Source organism: Protomyctophum bolini (genome assembly GCF_963924005.1).
Source record: "Protomyctophum bolini genome assembly, chromosome: 1".
Taxonomy (NCBI): Eukaryota; Metazoa; Chordata; class Actinopteri; order Myctophiformes; family Myctophidae; genus Protomyctophum; species Protomyctophum bolini.
In genome coordinates this window covers 39,930,213-39,952,974 of record NC_137862.1, presented here as the reverse complement: position 1 = coordinate 39,952,974, position 22,762 = coordinate 39,930,213, and the positions used below count along the sequence as shown (strand labels likewise).

At 42.5% G+C, this 22,762-nt stretch overlaps 1 protein-coding gene across 4 annotated transcripts in view; it reads left to right on the top strand.

Annotated features, from left to right (window-relative positions):
- Positions 1-22,762, top strand: part of taf1b (TATA box binding protein (Tbp)-associated factor, RNA polymerase I, B) — a 70,731-nt gene that overhangs the window by 45,609 nt on the left and 2,360 nt on the right. The window contains exons 1-13 of one of the 4 annotated variants that reach the window (XM_080765419.1): positions 11,038-11,159; positions 11,913-12,011; positions 12,815-12,905; positions 18,489-18,592; positions 18,920-19,015; positions 19,287-19,392; positions 19,836-20,016; positions 20,513-20,612; positions 21,190-21,337; positions 21,569-21,740; positions 22,023-22,066; positions 22,322-22,412; positions 22,689-22,756. In XM_080765419.1, the coding sequence (XP_080621545.1) occupies positions 11,142-11,159; positions 11,913-12,011; positions 12,815-12,905; positions 18,489-18,592; positions 18,920-19,015; positions 19,287-19,392; positions 19,836-20,016; positions 20,513-20,612; positions 21,190-21,337; positions 21,569-21,740; positions 22,023-22,066; positions 22,322-22,412; positions 22,689-22,756 (1,318 nt within the window). In that variant the 5' untranslated portion in view covers positions 11,038-11,141. Of the gene's footprint in view, positions 1-11,037; positions 11,160-11,912; positions 12,012-12,814; positions 12,906-16,422; positions 18,231-18,488; positions 18,593-18,919; positions 19,016-19,286; positions 19,393-19,835; positions 20,017-20,512; positions 20,613-21,189; positions 21,338-21,568; positions 21,741-22,022; positions 22,067-22,321; positions 22,413-22,688; positions 22,757-22,762 lie in introns of those variants that run through there. The other 3 variants (XM_080765418.1, XR_013964198.1, XM_080765417.1) reach the window with 3 other exon arrangements.

Below are 22,762 nucleotides of genomic sequence, written 5' to 3'. Positions count from 1 at the left end.
AACGGCCATATACCAGGCGGGCAGGGGCCAGTGACAGCAGCAACAGCATGTGATCCCCCCGGCTGCTGCTGCTGCTGCACACACACACACACACACACACACACACACACACACACACGCCTGGATATATATATATGTTGCAACAAAACCCATACACATTACACACCAGCATCAGTGGAGCAGTGCCAAATATGTGGTCCAACTGGGACCTGGTTAACTGGGACAAAACATGTGTTTACATACTACTGTAGTACACACACACACACACACACACACACACACAATACATGCAGAGACACATGCACGGGCAAACACACACACACACACACACACACACACACACACACACACACACACACACACACACACACACACACACACACACACACACACACACACACACACACACACAGAGCGTAGTTTCATGATGATGAGTGGAGGTCAGGGCTATAAGTCTTCCACTGAAGACAGTACACACAGTATGTAATGGAACATGTAGGGAGGGAACAGTAGGCCCTATGTTTGTTTCTTTGGCGTGACACAAGAGGCTGGGCTCCTCTGAAACACCTTGTAAATCGGGGGTGGGCAACTTTGATGATGGAGAGGACCACTATATTTCCACACTCACTACAGAGGGCCACATTGCATATTACTGTCGTAGCAAAAATAGCCGATCTACAAGCTCAAAATGCGTCGCACCAGATCAGCTATTTTTGCTATTTTTTTATTTGAATCCTGAAAAGTAACATTTTTATTTCATTTCAAATGCATTTTGTTAAAGTTATGTTAACTTTATGAACTAAATAAAAGACAATAACTTTATAATATTAGTAATTAGCTGAAATCAATAACATATCAATGTTCGGATATTAACCTGCGGGCCGCATTAGGTGATGTGGTGGGGGCCGATACGATCTTTCCCGCAAATATCCTAATGTATGTCACTCTAGTGTAGTCTGTTGTGTTGCCTTTCAATTATTGAAAGGCAAAATGTGACTATACTTTTATTAGAATGACTGTCATTGTGTTTTTTTTCTTTCTATGTAAGCATGGAATCATAGCAAAATAATGATGTATTGGTTAATTAGAGTGTATACAGTAGAGTGAATACAGCTTATAGAACTGAAGTAAAGTTAAAACTCTTGAAGAGTATCTCTCATTCAGAGAGAGTACTACAGACACATCCCATCATGCATAGCGGGGGTTGCATTTCCTTTTGTTTTCATCATGTCTTCCACGCCTCTGAGTGTGAGTCTTAGTTTGATGATCTCTGACTGGGACCAGAAGGAAAGAAAAACTGTTTTTACAAAATCTTATACATCTATCTTTGAGAATTACATTAGACAATAAAAAATCCGATCTATTTTCTCCAATTCCTTTTGATCGGAGCCGATTTCCGATCACCCGATCCGATCAGGACAACCCTAGTTGTAAATGAAGAAGATAGAGGGTGGGCTGTAGTTAGTTAGCCCTCCTCGCCCCTAGAGCCCTGGGTAATGCCGGGGCTCCACTGAGTGTTTTGCTTCGCGTTGCGTTTGGAAAAGCACTAACAAATGAACCTGGGGCGAATTGGTGACGCCGCACAAACGCAACTGTCGGTTGGCAGTGGAGCACCCTTCATTGATTAAAAAGGGAACATTCCCTGTGTTGACGATGACACAACGCTGACGGACGCCCGACGGCTGCAGTGGAGCCCCGGCTTGTTAAGACTGTCAAGGCTCCTGCCTCCTATAGAGGGTATGTGTGTGACATCATCATCATACCCGGAGGTTATGCGGGATTGACTACTAGTCCGGCAGCAGACAGGCTTCTTTTGTTTAAAGTGGGAAATTTGGTATTATAGTTTTACTTATTGGCCTACAATATTGTCTACATACAATACAATTAATGAATCCACTTGCTGACCGGCTGTCACTCCTCATCACATTTTGTGCTGATCTCATCACATTGGGCCGTTTTTAGCCAAAGGAGTGTTTTTTGTGCAAAACGAATGCTTGGAATGGATTCAGAATCATGAAACCCCCCTAGTTTGAAATATCACATGCTAAAGCATAAGGAAAGTTTGACATTTTTGCCTGCCATAGGATGTTAATGGTAGGGTCAATGACTTCAAACAACATTAAATTCACTTTGTCACTCGATCTGCCATTCACTTTATGCATGCACATACCCAGTCTATATATATAGGCCACATGCGGCCCCGTTAGTGTATTTCTTTTATGTCCAATGTATTTGTATTTTGTTCATAAAGTTCACTATTTTTGTTATACAAAATAGCTGATCAGCTATTCGGCTATTTTTGCTACGACAGTAATATATGCAATGTGGCCCTCTGGAGTGAATGTGGAAATATAGTGGCCCTCTCCATCGTCAAAGTTGCCCACCCCCGTCCTGTACCACAAAATGCAAGACCTTGCTCCACCAGCAAGGTCATCGAAGGTTCCCTGCCCCTATAGGACAGGCACAGCGCATGGGCCTACAACAATGCATGTCATTTAGGATTTTGTAATCTGTGGATCCCCGTGAAAACGGGGCGGGTTATCTCAATGGGTTATTCCGGAAAATTAATTCCAAACCCAAGAGGATGGATATAATACATTTTACCAATACGTTCAATCAAATTCCCCAGAAACTGCACACTGACGGATGTAACTTATTTTTGGTCGAACATTATACCGTAATAGACAGACTCAGCATGGGGGTTAATTTGTATGGCTCTTTATTATTGCGAACTTCCTTATTCGTGTACTGTATGTGCGTATGTGCGTATGTTTGTGTGTGTGTGTGTGTGTGTGTGTGTGTGTGTGTGTGTGTGTGTGTGTGTGTGTGTGTGTGTGTGTGTGTGTGTGTGTGTGTGTGTGTGTGTGTGTGTGTGTGTGTGTGTGTGTGTGTGTGTGTGTGTGTGTGTGTGTGTGTGTGTGTGTGCATGTGTGTGTGTTGACCCCTGTCACACAGAGAAGACCCCCAATTGTGTTCCAGTAGCCAGCCGAGCTCAGTGAAGCAAAGGCTATATGCTCACTGGCATTTCACACACACACACACACACACACACACACACACACACACACACACACAGAGCACACGCACACACCCACGTACGCGCAAATGCACGCACACACACACACACACACACACACACACACACACACACACACACACACAGGAAAAGGCCAATCTGGCCAATCACAAGTAACTAAATACATTTACTTAAGTACTGTACTTAACTTAAGTACATTTTTGCGGTATTTGTACTTTACTTGAGTACGTCCACTACATCTCAGAGGCAAATATTATACTTTTACTTGACTACAATTATTTGACAACTTTAGTTACTAGTTACTTTGTAGATTCAGATTATTATTATTACAAAACATTCAGAGCAGTGCCTTCTGTCGGTGGATTCAGTTTTCTTGGCGTTCAGCCGGAGGCCAACCTTGGCACACTCTGATTCTGCTCCTGAGCTTGTTCCACGTGGTCGGAGAGCAGGCTGATGTTGTCCGCTTAGTCCAGGTCTGTCAGGACTACTGTGGGGTGTCGTCTCGACCTCCTTGGTGTTATGGTGAGGCCAAGATCCTGCTCTCATCCATTGATGGCCTTCCTTAACGCCAGGACTATGACCAAGAGGAAGGGGGCTAAGGTGTCTCCTTGCAGTACTCCAACCAAGATGTCCAACTCCTCACTGTTGTCTGTCTGGATTGTCTGTCCTGATGAAGGTCTAAGCGACCGAAACGTCGACCTAATAAAGAGCAAAACATTTTTGGCAAGTGTCTGACAGTGTGCGGGACCTCTTCTGTCTTTCAAAGATACCCTTTTCATCTCCTCACTGTTGCTATCTGGGGTCACCTTGTTCCTACATATAGATGGTCTCTATTGCCCGGAGTACGTTGGGATGGACACAGTAGGCCTTAAGGATCTTCATCATCGTCCCTTTGTGGATCGAATCAAATGCCTTTTTGAAGTCGATAAAGCACAAGACGGAAGTCAGGTTGTTGTTTTTTTGTGCATAATTGATACTTTTACTTAAGTAAAAAATGTGAGCACTTTTTTCCACCACTGAACACTTGTATTATAACACAGACCCCAGCTCTGTCATGTGTCATGTGCCTCCCCCCCCCGGACCCCGACCCCTCCCCCCTCTCTCTCCGTCACACTAGTATTTCAGGCACACTTCCGCCTTAAAAGTTGCACAAGGAGCGAGCGCTATACCTTTGATAATCAGGACACTGCAGCCTAATTGAGCTCACCCATGTGGATGATGATGCTCTCGCCTCTTCTCTCTCCCTGCATCCACGCACTTCTCTTGGAGAGAGAGAGACACAGGGGCTTAAGGCGGCCTACAGTGTTTCAGCTCACCCGACTGTGAGATCATTCTGCCTTCCTCTTTCTTTCTTTCACGTTGCCCCGCCGCCATCGTCACACTAATGGTGTTTCTATAGCCGTTCTCCGTGGGAGGTAAATTAAGCTTTTATTAGGAGGGGGGAGGGAGGGAGAGGGGTATACCAGAGAAGAAAGATTAATTGACTTTGCAGAGCGTTTCACTCATCCTCCACTGGCACTTTTGACGTGAGTGTGTTTGTGTATAGATTACATGATTATACTGTATTATTATTATTGTAGTATAATTGTATCTGGTATTGTATATCAGTGGATCAATGTGTACATTGTTTGTCTTTTGCTGAGATACCCGTAACCACTTTAATGAACCCTATATAAACACTATATGTGACGTGTTGTGAGCTTCTAAATGTTCAACCCAGAATAGGGATGCTAGAGTTCATGTGACTAAAGCCTGGCTATATACTTAAATATTTTCCCCCAGGGGCCTATATCTTCGCAGAACGTTCACCTATTATGACATGGCCGTGGATGTATAGGGTTCATGTAGTTAACAGTCATTGTGCAGTACAGGCATTCAACTCTGTGAGACTTTACAGTGAGACATTATATTTTGTTGAGCGTCCCTTATTTTTGAGCGGTGCCCCACTCCATTATACGCAGCTATGTGTGTCCCTATACGTGTCCCTGTGTCTGTCCGTCCGAGCATGGAAAGCTGCAACACGGTATAACTGTGTCATTTCTCCAACGTTTCGGACGCGGGAAGGCTCGAACTGGGCCAGAACCGGGCCGGCTGCCTGGACGCATTCCTGGAGGTCTGGATGCTCCATATAGTTGCACCGCTCAGTCAGTTCACACACAGGTGTGATTTTCCCGTAAATAAGGGGCGCCTGGGGGTTATTGTAATGTCAGGTAGATGGGCACCCCTAGAGAGAAGAGATGGTTAGAGGTCCTCCATCCATCCTATGGCCAGTGGCTGCATGCACACTTCTGCTGTCACGCTGCTAATCTGTCTGTCAGGGGCCGTCTGTTGGAGATTTGTCCGTCTGATTCGGTGAGTGTCCATGTGGCAGGTCCGGCCGTAGTGCCACGGGCTGTGTGTGTGTGTGTATCTGTGTGTGTGCGCACGCGTGTGCACATGCGCATGTGCGTGTGTGTGCACACCAAGTGCCATAGGTGGTGGCATCTTCATCTCTGTCAAAATGGGTCTGTCTCTAGACCTTTTTTCCTAGACTGTTTCTGTGAAGGAAGTGGAGTGCAGAACACACGAGGAACACAGTTCGACATGGGTCTGCTCTAGCTCAAGCATATACTCTGTGTATGTGTGTGTGTGTGTGTGTGTGTGTGTGTGTGTGTGTGTGTGTGTGTGTGTGTGTGTGTGTGTGTGTGCATAAGACATAAGATCTGGTCATCCCAAATTAAAAATATTTAGGACGGCCGTTGAGCCGATTCTACTCTATGTCTCAGAGACATGGACACTTTCAAAGAAATTAGAGAAACGGTTAGATGGCACTTACACCAGAGTTTCTCGACAGTGTGTGTGTGTGTGTGTGTGTGTGTGTGTGTGTGTGTGTGTGTGCACTGCGTGCTTGCGTGTGCGTGTGTGTGTGCATGCTTGCGTTTATAGATCTGTTTCAGTATGTACGCTAATATTTTTACACTGAACATCCAATTTATGATAGGAGAAATTCCCTGGAATTTTTCATCCTTCCATTTATATGAAGTCCTGCAAGGTAATCTAGAGCACTCTTTCACCACTAGAGGACACTGCTGTCCATTGGCTTTTGTCAATACATAGCATTCCAATTACCATAATAAATATAGTCTATATAGGGCCTAGAGCCCTAGACTCATTCCTGTGAATACTCATAATCATCCAGCAAAATGCAAAATGATTGTGTTTTATGCAAATGATGCATATAATATCAAGCAACAATCATCATCATCATTATGATGCACAAATTATTACAAAGGTAAAGCTAAACAAAAAGCACAAAAATAAAGCAATTTTAAACAGAACCTGGGTTTTCTTTTTAGGATTATTGTTAAATGTTTCCGTTTTTTCTCACTACGGTGCGGACAGAATTAAGAGACTGTCCTCATTTTGTATGATCATTTGTGTATTTTGCAGTTGAAAAAGACATGTTAGATTGTGTAAGCTACATGAAATCTATACACATATGATTCACAAGAGGAAGAGAAAGAATACAGTAATTGCAGTGGCTGTTCCTACACACCTAATTAATATTTCATCTTACTTCTGGGTTGTACTTTCACTTGAAAATCTGTTGTTTTTGGCGAGCGACCGCTGCACAGAGGAATATAAATTTGGCTTAATTGTCGGGGTGGGGTGGGTTAGGATTTCTCTCCGCTTTTTTTCCCCTTTCTTTTCTCCTCTTCCCTCATACCTTCCCTCCTGTTGCCTCCTGTCTCCCTCCTCGTCTGTTGTTTGGTCTTCTCTTGTCATTCCACTGTAATCATCCCAGTAGGGGGCCTTGTCATTTGTGTCTACTCATATCCCATAATAATCTCTGTTGCACTGAGACTGAACTATTGCACAGTGGTGTCAGAGCTAATGAGTCCACCACACCCACCTGACACGCTAGCTAAAAGCTTTTATGGAACAGAGCGAGCGATGGTGGTGGTGTCTGCAAATTATTATAATGTGTTCATTTCACATTCACATAGATGATAAATAACTAACTGTACTGTTCATTCAGTCACTGACTGTACATGTCGACACATTCAGAGATAAAGTGGAATATTTTGGATCTACGTCGTCCATAACTCCGTTATTCGCTCGCAGTCTGCAAGGTTTCACCGCCCCAAACACTTGTATTGGTTGAGATATAGGCTACAGCTATTATTTATTGGTTACTTTGTTCGGTTCAGGCGACATCGCAAGCATTGAACAACGCTCCATATCACGACAGTTTTTCACACAATATCGCCGTCGGAAGGGTCTCTCTTTGCCTGCTGTGTGAATGAGGTGTAAAGTGACCTGGAACGACGGTCTCTCTTTGCCTGCTGTGTGAATGAGGTGTAAACTGACCTGAAGACTGTTAACACTTCCAGTCGTTCCAATCGCAGAATCGCGCGGAATAGCGTTGAAAACTAAAAAAAGTCCCTTTCGCTTGCTGGCTGGCTGTAGATTGATACCTTAGAGTATATATTAAATTATTAATAGAGACGGCACCGGATTTCTCCTCCGATCCACTTGCATTAAGTTGCTCAAAAGCGCATGAGGCGATTTCACTCCTCCTTCCGGGTAGAAACAGAGTGCATTCTGGGATGGATTGGACCCAAACACATGACACGAGAAAATTCAAGACTGTTCTTCCAACATTCTGGAAGTTTGCCTCTGGTGTAAAAATAGACTTTTCCTCCTTTCCTACAAACTCCCAACACTCGTCCAATATACATTTTGCTGCAGAGCTGTACTGGAACCCGCTTAATTTGACTCAGTAGTGAAGTCCCAGCTTCTTCCTCCTGTTACTTAATGGTGCCTCCACCATTTTTCAACTAGCAAGGCCGGAATAGGAGTAGTTCTAAAAGCTCCACTGCAGACTCTTACAGTAAGTTTTAACAGCGGGCGAGCATCGGCTGACATATCGCCTAATCGTCCAGTAGGCCTATCGCCCGAAAAGATTAATTATTTTTATCCTTTTCCGCCCACCTTTCGACCATCACCTGTTCGCCTGCTATCGCCTGCCCCAAACACTATAGGCCTAGGCTACTCCCATAATCTAAGGTAGATCTTGTTTTGATATATCATATGCAGGGTCTCTATCTCAGCCCCCCAATCACTACCTGCTAAACTACGGAGGATGTTATTTACTTTCTTACACTTGCACTGTACTCTCTCTATATGGGATTTCCATGTCAATCTTTCATCCAGTGTGGATGGAGGCCCGGACGGAAACAGACACTTCAGTTCTGTCTAAGAGTTCCTACTCCACTGTGTGCTTCGGTCTGTCTGAGGAGGTTTACGGTACAACAGCGACGCCCTGTGGGTGCATGTGCTCATTACACCACCATGCATTACTTACAAACATGACATGTTAGTTAGAGCAGTGGTTCCCAAACTTTTACATGTCAAGGATCCCCAAATTGCTAACAGGTAGGCTACGGTCGCCCCTTTTCCATCTCGCCCCGCCCCCACTACTCTACCTATTGTACATAACAAACATAATTCATGTTGTTGGTGATTATATAAAAGGTATTATCATATTAATGTATAATTGTTAAGTTCACTGTATATCCACGGGCATAATAGCATGATGATGCCATTAAAAAACATGGGCTACATGGAAGAAATGTGTTTAATAAAACGAAAGTAACTGATAGAAAGTCCTAAATTAACTTAATTAAGCAGTCACCGTCTCTAGCTGTGTCTGTGTCATGTTATTCTTTAGAGATCGACTAGTCTACTATACAATATCAAATACATGTATACAAGATCATTTCATTATGTTAACTAGATTAAAACATTTCGTGGGGACGAGTTGGTAAAGGGGCGAGTCGTTTGGTATTCCGCAAATTGACACTAATTAGCCCTGCGGACCCCCATTTGAAAATATATGCCAGCTGGGACCCCCATAAGAGAACTTTTATAGCTCTAGCAAAGATTCTCAACCCTTTCATTTCAATGACCCGCAGTTTGACATGCATTAATCTAAGGATAAATGGCATTTATATATTGTAAAATCAAAGTTAATTTAACTCTCAGAGTTACAGACCCTTAAAAGACTGAAAGAGTCCATTTGATATATTTAATGACCTGTATTAAGTTCTTGTTATTTCTTCCCTGTATAGGAAGGTTGGGACACAAATGGGTTAAAGTTTATTGTATATGTTGCAGAGAATTATATTATTTTGGACTTTGTATGTATATTGGTTGATTTTTGGTTGATATTATTATCGTATTATTATACACCCCAGAGAGAGAATCAAGAGAGCGCACAGAGCGCAACTGGGAGAAAAGAACGGAAAAAAGAAAACCTACAGCGGCGGCGCTGCCTCGACAGCTGCATTCCATGCTGCGATCGAGTTTCAGAGATGTTTCAAAATGCGTATTCTGTAACAAGAACTGTACTGAACTGACTGTTGAACTAAGAAGAGAAACACTGAGGAAACATGGCAGGTGTTTTGTATATGTCTCAGTGGTAGGCAGGCATGTCGCGCGTAATTGTAGAAAGCAGGGCATTCACTAGTGCGGGCGCAGACACCACAAAACAGTTTGCAATCAAACAGCCAGTCAATAAGCGCATGATAGACGCGCCGACCACGGCAACGACAGACAGGCTGACCACAGTGTTGCTGAACTCTGACAATAAGTATTACTACTGCATAGACAGCTATACCATTTGGATAGATGCACCAACGCAAAGCCAAGTGGTGCCTATTAGATGGGGGTAGCAACCGCAGTTTCATTAAAGAGGATATTTCCAGAGCACTTAACCTGCCAGTTATAGGTAAAGAAACGTTGAATATGTATGTGTTTCGTTCCAAAACACCCCAGAGAATTACCTGCAGGAAAGTGAAGGCTCATTTGAGAAATATTAAGAACATTGATGTGAGATGTCCATTTATTGGAAACACCCAAGTTGAGCTCTTCTATGATTAAAGCGCCAAACGGAAAGATAAGGAGGGACTTGGAAGCAAAAGAAATGCCCATAGCAGATGTAGGCCTACCCATCATAGGGATGGATGCAGTGGAATTAGGAAATAGGAGTCCTAATTGGCGGAGACCAATATTGGAAAATGCAGGTCACAGGAAAAATGGAGAGACTGAATGAAGGACTAGTTGCACTGGAAAGTGTATTTGGATGGTTGGTGCAATAAGGAGATGTCACCACGCGAAATATCATAACTGAAATTGTGGACATTGAAGTGATGCACATCAGCGTCGGAGAGGAACAGGCACTGTCAGATCAGTTACGCAACTTTTGGGAAATCGAATCCCTTGGAATCCACATGAAAGAAATGCATTCTGAGAAGGAAGACATGGCAGTGTATTGTCGTATCTAGGAATCAACCACAGTATCCCAAGCCTATTCCCACTATAGGCTGAGGAAGAAATGCCACTTGACCGTTTTCAAATCAGCCTCATGGTGGCGCTACAACAATCCAAGTTGCGTCTCACACACACCACACACACGCACACACACACACACACACACACACACACACACACACACACACACACACACACACACACGCACGCACGCACGCACACACACACACACACACACACACACACACACACACACACACACACACAGTGTGTGTGTGTCACACACACACACACACACACACACACACACACACACAATATTCTTATTACATTTCGCAAAAACTCTAATTTGCAACAATTATCTTCCCCTTTTATACAATTTGAGTTTACATACTTACATACGTAAGTATACTTACATACTTACATACGTCTGGTACTGAGTTTTGACTTCATTCAGTTTCAGGGTTTCCTCCATTTTCATGTAAAAATATGTATTTATTTTATTTGTATGTATTGTTTTGCTTGATTGAGTAAAGAGTTCTGACCATAGCGGTACTCAACCATTGAGTTCTGTGTTCATTCATGGCCGGAAGATATTTTAATGTAACACCACGAATACGCTATCAGTGACGTATTTCCTGTAAAATTCTAAACAACACACAACGTGTATCCATAGAGTTTGTTCATGATGTGGTCTGACCTTTTAATACTCTATGGGTCTGACTGAGCGAAGCTACGCTTTGAAAGTAATATTTTATGAAAGAAACAAGCTTAAACATGTATTGCTGATATGGACGACGACGAAACGGTGGGTTGATCTAATTGTGCTTTACGTTATGCACTCAGTAAGCGATTCATAACAGTTTTAGAGATGTGAGAGAGAAAGCCACAAAATTGCATTCACGCCAAACCGTAATATCGATCCTATAGATGCGTTATGAAAAGGGTTTAGATGTCATAGAGCTAGAATCGATTTCATATAAACAAAAACAGTACAGTATCGTACGTACGTGTAATCAGAGTTCAAGACCATTTGTTGTCAGAATCAATCTCACTGCCATATCAGGTTTACAGGTGGTTCGATCGTTTGCTGTTGTTTTATTTATGTATTACCTCAATATGATTCTGACAGGGTCTGTCATTCAGTAGTAATAATAATATTAGATAGGCAATAGCTGTGGTTTATATCTTATCTTATTTTATACATCTCCCACGCCCAGTGTCAATTATCTAATGTAACTCCTGGGTGCTACACTCCCTCTGCCAACCTGGGGAGAGCAACGGACTGACCTTATGCTTCTTTCAATGCATGTGGAGTCCAAGCTGCTTCTTTTCATCTGGGGGGGATTTCCCCCGGTTGGATGTAGCGCATGGAAGGAATGCGCTATTTCAACCAGTTCCTTTCCCCTCCATCAGGCACCCCGGCTGGCCAGGGTGGTAGTTTATCTGACCAAAACATCAGTTTAATAAAAGGTCACTGAACTCCTGTAATACACAAAGTTCATCATTTTGTGATGAGCCTTGGTATTTAAGGTGTATCTATTGTTGTACCCCTCTTTAGAGTGAATACAGAGTGCCGTGTGAGCAGTGCTCGGCAGTGGACTGGGGCATCTCGGATGAAGGAAGATACTACTGCAGGACCTGCCTTAATGTTATTGAGGTGAGGAACGCGCATTAAACATCAACTTACTGCAAAGTCCACTTGTCTACTCTTAGTGACCATGCCTACCTCTTACACAAGAAATGTCTGTTTCCAGTGTCAGGCTATTAGGCTACTCTAAGTTGTTAATAATTTGTTCGTAAAGGACCATTTTTTATTGAATTCTTTATTAGTCAGAAATGTAAACAGCACGAGGTACAGTCAGACATGGCTAAAACACAAAAAAGTCCATATGGCTCTCAATGTCTATTCACAACTTTTCCGGCTATATCAGACTCTGCGTATGTTTTAAATCAACATTTTTCTGTTTGTAGCTCTGAATGAGTGACAATTCTTGGCAGGACTTTTCAAATCATTCTGGGTTTCAAAATGCTTTTGATTAATATTATCTCAAGCAAGTCTCTGCAAGTTGATTTTCATACCATACTGAGATCAGCCATCACTACTGTATTATATTATATTTTGGTGAATGGTCAGTAATGTAATGTCATAAACTAATGTCAACAATAACACATTTGAGCGAACTGCCTAGTTAGGTAATGGTACAACTAACGTGACGTTCATCTAATTTCAGTGGAGCAAGTCACACATTTATTTTAATTCGCCCCGGGTGTGCCGAGTGCCCACACCGACTGACCCGAGCAACTACATGAATTACCTTTCAATGTTACAGGAAGGTGTGTTGTTTTAACTGGTCGTTTGTAATTAAGCCACACTCCAGTGTACACAAAAAATGAGCACATTCCCGGTGCGCATTTCGGAACACACCCTTCATGTTTTGTTTGGTTTTGCTGTTGTTCCAGAGAACCAGGGAGGTAGTGGACCCCTCACTCCATTTTGGTTTCAGCAGGATTACCACCATCAGCAAAGCAGCCAGTGCACGCCAACAAGCTGGTTAGTCTCACCTGGATAGTATACTAATCACAATCGCTCATTTAATAACACATCATGACACAAACGGGTGGAAGGCAGGAGTTTTGTTTAACTGTAAGTTTAAAATGTGTAATGTGAGATAAGATAAAACTGATGGAAATGCAGGTGTAATAGCAGCAATAGCAGTGACAATCACAATCAACTTTATTTATTTTCACGTCACAGGTTTACAGGTGTAAAACATTGGGTGGGGGCACGGTGGCACAGTTGGTAGTGCTGTCGCCTCACAGCTAGAAGGTCCTGGGTTCGATTCCTGCTAGGGACGCTGTGGGTGCTGGCGGCGTGTTTCCTCCTCCGTATCATCAGTGCCCATACCCAAGCCCGAAAATGATAGTCTGATATGGTTTTCCTGAGGGATGAAGTGCATATGTTCCTAATCCGACGGAAGCATGTCCAGTGAGCAGGATCACCGGCGCGCCTAGCACGAGCCCAGGCATTGTTCCTTTGATTGATTGATTGAAATCTTTATTAACAGTTTGCAGAATTACAGTACATTTCAAGCACAAACTCAACATTTCCTTAAGCAGAGCTGCTAGCTCAGGAGAGAACCATGGGTTGACTCTGTCTTTTAGCCTGAGCTTCTTTATTGGAGCATTTCAAGCACAAACTCAACATTTCCTTAAGCAGAGCTGCTAGCTCAGGAGAGAACCATGGGTTGACTCTGTCTTTTAGCCTGAGCTTCTTTATTGGAGCATGAGCGTTCACCATGGTGCTAAAAGTTTCTATAAAAAATGAGAGTGCAAGATTAAAGGTCCGCTGACATGCCCCGAAATTAATATGGGTGGTACAGCACATCACGTGGTCTGACTGAAAACAGTTTGAAACAGTTTGAAACGGGGCTACGGCGCTAGCAACAAGTGGCTATAGGTCAGGCTAGCGTTTTTGACGGTACATTTAGCGTCATATTGGCTATAAATGTAATTGAAAAAAATTATTTTTTCGCCAGAAATGCTTAGTTTGAATGCAATTGAGGTTGGCGTGGGGTTTTTTAGGGGAACTGCAGCACAAGCGCAAATTTTGGACTGGAGTCCCATGTTCCCCCGGTCGCCAACACCCCTGTCTGCCCGCTCTGAGACCTCTCAGCCCCGCAGCGCGACAGTCGCGACTACGGACGGTCTGCTGTTGTCTGGCCGCTGTGAGAGCAGCGCGACTACTGTTCTTTTCCCCTCTCAGCCGCAGGCTGACATGTACACCCTCGCTCTCACTCTGTAATACCGTAGTTAGTTACCACAACATTGTTCAAGTGAACTATAGTGTGTTTATGTTTGTATTCATTGTAATAATAAATATCGCTATGCCGAGGCATAGTCTTGCGGACGAGATCATGAGCCTCTACGGGGGACTGGGCATGTGTGTACACACACACACACACACATGCAATGGCACGGAATCTCTTCCCCGCTGTCATGCACTATAGCCACGGCTAAAAGTTGTGTGTCTGTGTGTGTGTGTGTGTGCGTACACACATGCCCAGTTCAATGCGGGGACCTGACCAGAGACTATACGTCCGTCCGTCCGTGTGTGTGCAGCCTGCATCTGAGACGGGCTAGACTATGTTGTCATGCGGAGCGACGCGGCGATAAATAAAATAATCATAGCGATATTGATTATTACAATGAACAAGCATAAACACACAGTTCACCTGAACAATGTTGCGAAAAAATATTTTTTTTAATGAGACTTTCACCCAGTATTCAAGCTAAATGTGACACCAAAATAGTAGCATAAGTTGCTATGCTACCACGGCCACCAAGCCCGGCGAGCCCGCATAGAAGTCGTTGGGGAAAGCTTTCGCCACTCTGACGTCAGAATCATGATAGCATTGTTTGATAGCAGTTATTAGCTCCCGAGGGGCGTGTCAGTCTTCCTTTAACATCTGAAAATTCAGAGGTTAAAAATAAATCACTACGAGAAATATCAGATAAAAAGGGCCTGTTCATTAAAATGTCTCCGGGAGACCACACGAGACTTATTGGATCGTTTTAACTGGGAATCTCTTAAACATGCACTGGACGCTGGTACCCAGCTCCAAAACCCAGCAGGCAGAAAATGTATCCGTTCTATTTGAAATGATTAGGTCGATCAGGGTGGATCTAGACGGGTCCAATAAATTAGGCCTTGTTGTTTCTGAGACCAGTTGAGTTAGGTTTAAGTCAACTGGTGATTCCTTGAGATGTTCCGAAGCACTCGCCTGCCAATTCTGGTTGACGTCACCCAAAACCAGCAGCTCTTAACTCTGAGTGCATGGAGAGCATACTTGTATGTCAATGGAGGAGGAGACAGCCGAAGGGGGTCTGTAGATCCCCACTACAACCATTGATACGGTTCCAAACTGAACCCTTACTGAAAGCCACTCAAAGCTATTTGTTAGCGAAACTGCCTGTATGAGTGTAGAAGAGAAGCTTGAAATGGGGTTCACGACAGCAACGAAAAGTGTGCATGCGGCCGTAAGGCTGTGTTGTGTTGCTGCTGCTGCTGACGACACCGGTTTGTAATGTGCATAGTGCGTTGCCGGCGCACCTTTTCAGCTCACAGTAAAGTCACATACTGTACCTGTTCAACTCATCTCCTTAGTTGTGTGCATTATTCTCCAACGCAACACTGCTGAAAGCCGCAGCAGGACAGGACGCAAGTAATTAGTAACTAGTAACTAAACATTTCAGAGTCAAATATTGTACTTTTACTCCACTGCAATTATTTAAAAACTTTAGTTAATAGTTACTATTTAGATTATTATTACAAAACATACATTAAACACTTCAGCCCAATACACAGTGGAGCTTGTCGATCTGCTATTTTCAAAATAAGTTTTGGTTATACATTTGAAATGAGATATTCTGCATAATGAGTCATTTTACTTTTGATACTTTAAAGTACATTTTTATGCCAATACTTTTACATTTTGAATTCTGTTCAAACAATAATTCAAGTTAAAACAATTGAGTACTTTTTCCACTACTGGACACAGTGGACAATCATAAAATTATGTGTGATTGTGGATTGTGGATGGCTGCAATTCGAAACTGGCCTCTGTAAAAGCTGAATTTTTATCTGGATTGTACTATGTTTTTGTATGGACGTGGTGTTGGGTGCCTGCACATATGCACACATGGCATCAACGCATGGTGTTGTGTGCAGGCGCCCTACACTCTGTCTTTCGTTCTCTTTTATCCCCCTGTTCCCCTCACTGTATATATATTTTTTTCCCTTTTCGCTTCCTATATGATGAATTCCTGTTCTGTTCTTTAACTACATAGAAGTGTCTATTTGTTTGTCTCTAAATGTTTTGATGAATTGAACAATGTGGACCCTGTTGTAAACAAGTGTAAGGCTTAATTGGGTCGTCCACTCACAGTTAACAGTCTTTGTATTGAGTTTGTGCTTGAAATGTACTGTAATTCTGCAAACTGTTAATAAAGATTTCAATCAATCAATCAAAGATAACGATGAAAGTACACACACGCACGCAGCGCGCTGACGCCTCCAAGCGGCCATAACGCCTACGTAAGCACGCCGTGCGTGGAGGGAGGACAACACCACGTGGTTACCATCATGGCCGCTGTAGTGGAGTAGTCACAACAACAAACGGTGTTCAGAACCAGACAGCAAAGAAAATAATCGTTCCCGGCTCCCGCGGATACAACTGTGAAGTTGAGAGGACAATACTATAAGGCTGACTTTTCCGCACTGTTGCCGATAACGCCTTGCACCTTGTTCAGTCAGGCGTTTTCTGTATGAACATGTCGCAGATCACTACGAATCCAACGACGGACGAAATATCTAAAAACGAAAATGGACAAAATAGGAAAAATGTACACTCGGAAGTTGAAAATACCGAGCCAGCGGTAGAATGTCACACGCCGATCTCTGAACGGAAGAAGAAAAAGAAGAGCAAAGAAGCCAAACTGAAGTTGAATGAACATCCACTGGAGTCTCAAAGCAGGGAGGAGGACAGATGTTCTTTAAACGACACGCCGAATAAAAGACGGACAGAGAGCAATGAAGGAGCTGATAATATCCAAGATCTATTTAAACAACCGCAGGGTTGTACTTCTTCAAAAGACTGTTTAGTGACCGACACACCAGTGTCTGATCAAAGAAAAGATAAGAAACGCAAGGAAAAGAAGAAACGATCAGAAACTAACCAGGAGTTGATTGAGGTAAACATGGAGACAGCTGAAGGTGACAAACCACACAGCCAGACCAGTGATGATGCTTCAGCTCTGCCAGCCAGTTTAACGTCGGACACGCCAGTGTCAAAGAAAAGGAAGGATGAAAAGCGCAAAGAAAAGAAGAAAAACACAGAGCCCGGCAATGCTTTAAATATTGAAAATGTCCAGCAGTCAGAATGCAAGGAACATAGTTTGACATTAGACACAAAGATCAAGAAGAGAAAAAGGGGAAAAAATGATGAAGACTGTAAGAAAATCATAGAGAATAAGGACGACCAGAATGTTGAGGGATCTGCTCCAAAACCCAATTTGATGTTTGACACACCACGGAAAAAGAAGAAGAAAAAGGATAAAGAGAAATTAAATGATGAAAATACAGAGGCAATGGGAGGTGACAGGCCACAGGCCCAAATCAGTGATGGAGGTTCAACAACTCCACCAGTCGGTTTAATGTTGGACATGCTTATATCAACGAAAAAGGATAAAAAGCTCAAAGAAAAGAAGAGAAACTCGGAGACCGGCAATGCTTTAAATAGTGAAAATCGGGCAGAATTTGAGGAACCCAGTTTGACATTAGACACGCCACAGATTAAATGGAAGAAAAAGGTTAAAAAGAGTGAAGACTCTAAGAAAAAAGACAGCGAGGATGTAGATGAGGAACTGAGTACAGATTTGACTTCATCAAACGTCGTCGGTGTAACGTCTGACACGCCGTCTCAGAAACGAAAGGATAAAGTCAAGAAGAAAAAATCTGAAAGTAACCAAAATCTGAATGATGAATTTCTGGAGCATCTGCCCTCCCAGACCAGAGACCTCAGCCCTCCTCCTGTCGACACGGCGATGCTACACACCCCAACACCGGAGAGAAAGGAGAAATGTGAAAGAAAGAAGAACCAAGAGTTAAATGATGATCTGGAGTCAACGGAGCGTGACACCGCTCCAGCTGGAGAAACATCTGATGTAACACTAAATCTGTTGAAGAAAAGAAAAAAAGATGAAAAAGAAAAACGAAAGAAAGAGAAGAAAAAGAAAACAAAAACGGATAAAACATCAAAGGAGAAAAAATCTATCTCCTGGTCAGACTTATTTTCTGTCCACAAGTTTCTAGCAAAACGTGAGGATGCTCATTGAACAAACTAACTAATTAATGAATGAAGCCAGTCGTCTCATTTAAACAAACTAATTTAAATCTGTCAAAACTTACGTGAATTCAGGGTTTATAACACTAAAAGCTGTTAATGTTTTTAGTTGTTAATAGCGTTTAAAACTAAACACTGCAACCAAACAACTATACTTTTGTTTTAATGAAATCAGAACCAGAGGAGAGTAAAATGTGCTTGACTGAAACATGCAATTTGTTCATGTGTTTCAGAATCTGGCCCGCGGAAACGGTGGATGGTCTGTGAGGGCTTCCAGGTCATCCTGAAGCATCAAGCTGAAGCTCTACTGAAGCTCGGAGTGAATCCTCATTTTAAGGTTTTTTTTAGTCTGGCATTATGACTCTCATCATTCTGTGTACTTGTTATTCTTCCTGTAATAGAAGATATGCACGTGACATCATCATACCGGGATGTTATGCGGGAACTACTGAGTGGCAAAAAAAAAACTTTCTGGCCTTGATAGCCCATACATCCAAACAGAAATGTCCTATCAAATTGCATTAAATGACGTTAAACCCACTTTGCCACTCACTTTATGACAGATTTATGTTAAGCAACTTAGAATATGAGAAACCATAGAAATGTGTTCAGTTGGTCTCAAAGCCGCTCTGCAAATCCCTGTTTCTTTTATGTTTTAATCTAGGATGTATTGTGTCAGCTTTGGAGGATGTACTTGCAGACCAGTCGACAGGCGTACACAAACAAGCCCATACGGCATTCACACTTGAAACGGGTGATGGTGAGTGATGGTGTTTTCACCAGTGTGTTAATGGCTTGGACACTTGTTTTTATACCCATATGCATACACATAATAATAATAATAATAGCAACCGATCGCAGTGCTGTGAGCTTGTGGATCAGCTATTTTACAAAGTGCTATTCTATATTGGTTTGAAGTGGTTATTTAATTATTAATATAATATCATCAAGGTTATGCACTGTGATATAACAAAGAGTGTAGTGTGTACGTAACCTGTTGTCTTTGTCGATTTGTGTCTTTTGTCCCTCAGCGGTCTCAGGACACTGACGTCACTATGGACTCATCCTTTGTGTCCACTGACGATGACAGACACACAGACAAAGACATGTTCACAGACACAGAGAACGAGAACTCAGGTTGGCACACAAAGGTTCTGATCCCTGATGTGATAAATGTTTCAGTAGACTGACACGTCTTAAACGAGAAAGATCCATGTGCTCAGTGGAGTGCATACTGTGCCTCCACTTGGAAATATGTGGCCAGTCTATGACAGAATTAATCTACTGTTTATGACATAATGTATCTATGACGTATAGGTTTCAGCCTGATCTGACTGCCTTGGACTATGATCATTATGGAAGTTAAGTTAAAATATTTCAAAAGAGGTAGTTTTTTTTTTTTTTTAAGTAAATGTTATTCAAAGAGTATGACATTGTGCAATTTTCACAGACAGAGAATATGAAAGAGGTAGTTTATTGGCCATGGACACATACACACACTCACAGGCAGACAGACAGACACAAACTGTTGGAGTTAAGAGGACTGGAGTTTAATGATGCGACTGCTCTTTCGCTTACAGGAGAAGAGACAGACGACAGTGAATGCGAGTCTGTGATTTCGGGTTCCTTCGACGCAGCAAAGTACCTGAGCCGGAGTCGCAGAAGAGCCGGGAGTCTCTTGAGCATGCGTAAGACGCTGGCCCTCTGTTACCTGGCCCTTGTCTGGTGTAGAGAGGGCATCACTTTGTCTGAACTACTCAGGTTGGTACCATGCAATAAACAACATTTTGACTTACAACTTAATAGCGAGTTTTCATGTTTTTAGTTTAGAAGAGCAAGTGTAATTTACCATAGGTGACATTACTTAAAGGGATAGTTAACCCAAAAAAATACTTTTTTCCTATTGATTACTCACCCCATGGAGACTTGAATTCATCATGCATATTTTCTTGTTTTTGTCTAAGCCAATAATTTGATGACCAGCAGTGGTTCCCTATGAAGACACAAAAGCCTCCTTTGTTCACTATGGAGACACAAAGAGTCACCTCAAATGATTGGCTTAAGAATGCGACAAAAACAAAATATATATCCATGGAATAACAGTTTGACGGCCGCTAATTGTTTAATCCAGTGTTCCACTGCGTGTAAAACGCTATACCCGACATTCGTAAAATTGTATTAAATTAACATAAATTAACTGTGTTTACATTGAACACATTTTCGATACACAGTTGTTTGTATTGTGTTGTGTCTATAGGTTTGTCAGTGAAGGTCACATCCCCTATGTGAACGCACATGACCTATTTCCAGAAGACATGAAACCCACCGGCAGAGATACTCTGCTCTTCAGGGCGACGGTGAGTGTTCTACACAAAAACTCAGGGCTAGCATCCCGTAACCAGAATGTCTGTCCCCTCGAAAGTAGTCTCTGCCTCAATCAATGTGCATGTCATCACAAAAGCATATTTTCTTTAGGTGTTTGGCCCCATCTTATGATAAGATTCCAGTCCATTCCCAGTCCATTGCTAGAAAGTAATAGCCAGGAGCACTCCGAAGTCCTTCTGGTACTTTTAACCATTAGTCATGACAGCTTTCAGAAAAACGTATGTTTCTATGTCAGAGGTTCTCAGACTATTTCATGTCAAGGACCCCAAATAATTATATGTAATTGGCCGCCGACCCTCATCTGAAAATATGTTGTTCAAGGAACCGCCCAGAAGCAAAGATTTTAAAAACGTTCCCTCTGAAAGAACACACCAAAACATGTGGACGTGTTTCGGTGTCGAGCCTTCCTCAGCGTGTATCCATGAATTAAAACTACCAAGGACTTCAGAGTGCTGGCTATACTTTCTTACTGTGAATCTGTTTGAGCCGTGCCCGCGGCAAACTGCATTATATACAGACTGAGTGTGTGCTCATTTTTGTTTTCTCCAGTCCATTCCTCTCTATAAGGATGTGCATAAAGAAGCCCAGAGCTTGGCTATATTCATGGCCCTGCCCCGCTTCCCTCCAGTCAGCAGTCAGTGTGGGCTGCACCCTGCTGTGCTCAGTCTGAGATACCTCACACATATCAACCTGCCTGGTAAGCGCACGCACGCACTGTCTCCAGATCATCTGACTCTGTGTAAAATGTGTTATATCTGTCTCCAGATATGCTGTATCAGTGGGTACATGAAGTTGAATGGTGTTGTGTCTGACCGTCCCCATATCAGCTGTATGTGTATACGTAATAATATTGACGTTAGTTCGTCACCAGATCAGCTGTATGAATGGGTGTGTGAAATGTATTGACTTTAGTTCTGTCTGTCTCCAGATCAGCTGTATGAATGGGTGTGCTGGGTGATGGAGAAGGCTGGTTTATCAGACGAGTCACTCAACACGTTGGATCCTCTGAACTCTCCTCTTCCGCGCTACGACTTGCAGACTGCCGCCGCCATCATCATTACAATGAAACTGCTCTTTGGTTTCAACGACCGCACAGAATGGTACCATTCTGCACACACTCACACTTTTAAAGAACATTTCACGTTTTACTTAAACTGGATCAGCAGGATTGATGCTGTTGTGTTTACCTGTACTTGGTTTGTACTAAAGAGATACACTTGCCATGACTTGCATTGAGAGTTGTCTGTTAATGATGTTTGGTTTGTAAATGATAACTGATTGATTGATAAGACGAGAATATCAAGGTAATATCAAGGTGATTCATGCCATATTTTAATTCTCTGTACTGTGTTTACTCATCATGATTCATGTTCGTCTTTTAGGGTTTTATCCAGCAAGGCGGGGGACAAGGATAAACAACACCCAGGTAGGTTTCGTTGGGTGTATAAAACCACCTCGACAGAGGTTATGCTTAAAAAGTACCAGCCACTGCAGCAGAAGTGTTGAGCCAGCACCATGCTGCAGGAAAGCACCTTTTGGCCAGGCGTGTGATTATTAGATCTAGTCTGTTTTGAATTCCACCACAGTGAAACCAAAATGACTTTAAACTTGTGGCACAAAATTACACCAACATTGTGAAGTTTCTTCCTGTGACATTATTTCTACCTGTGCTGGTTAACAGAGCAGAATAATTTTAATTTGAGGAGGTGGTACAGACTTTTACAGACTGCCCTGACTAGAGCCACACACGCACGGAAACAGTTCACTGCTAGGTAAGACTTGATGGGAGCTGATGACGATATTTGCTATGTTAAGAAATTCCAACAATGGCTCTTTTAATTCCATAGCTCTGTATGAAAATAGGTTTCACAGATGGTAATGACAACTAAGTCAAGATAAAGTTTTTTAATTCATCTATCTAAGGGTATCTATTTTGTTAATGATCCGTCTGTAAAGTAGAGTTCTAGCTCTAGGAAATAGTATTGTTATTCTGTCATTATCGTCTTATTACAAAACCATTTCAGTGCATGTTTTCTTCACTGTTGTAGGAAACAGTGGACACACAAAAAATCTCTTCTTAAAGGAAGTCATGACTCTGTTATTCTGAAACATAGAAGTAAGT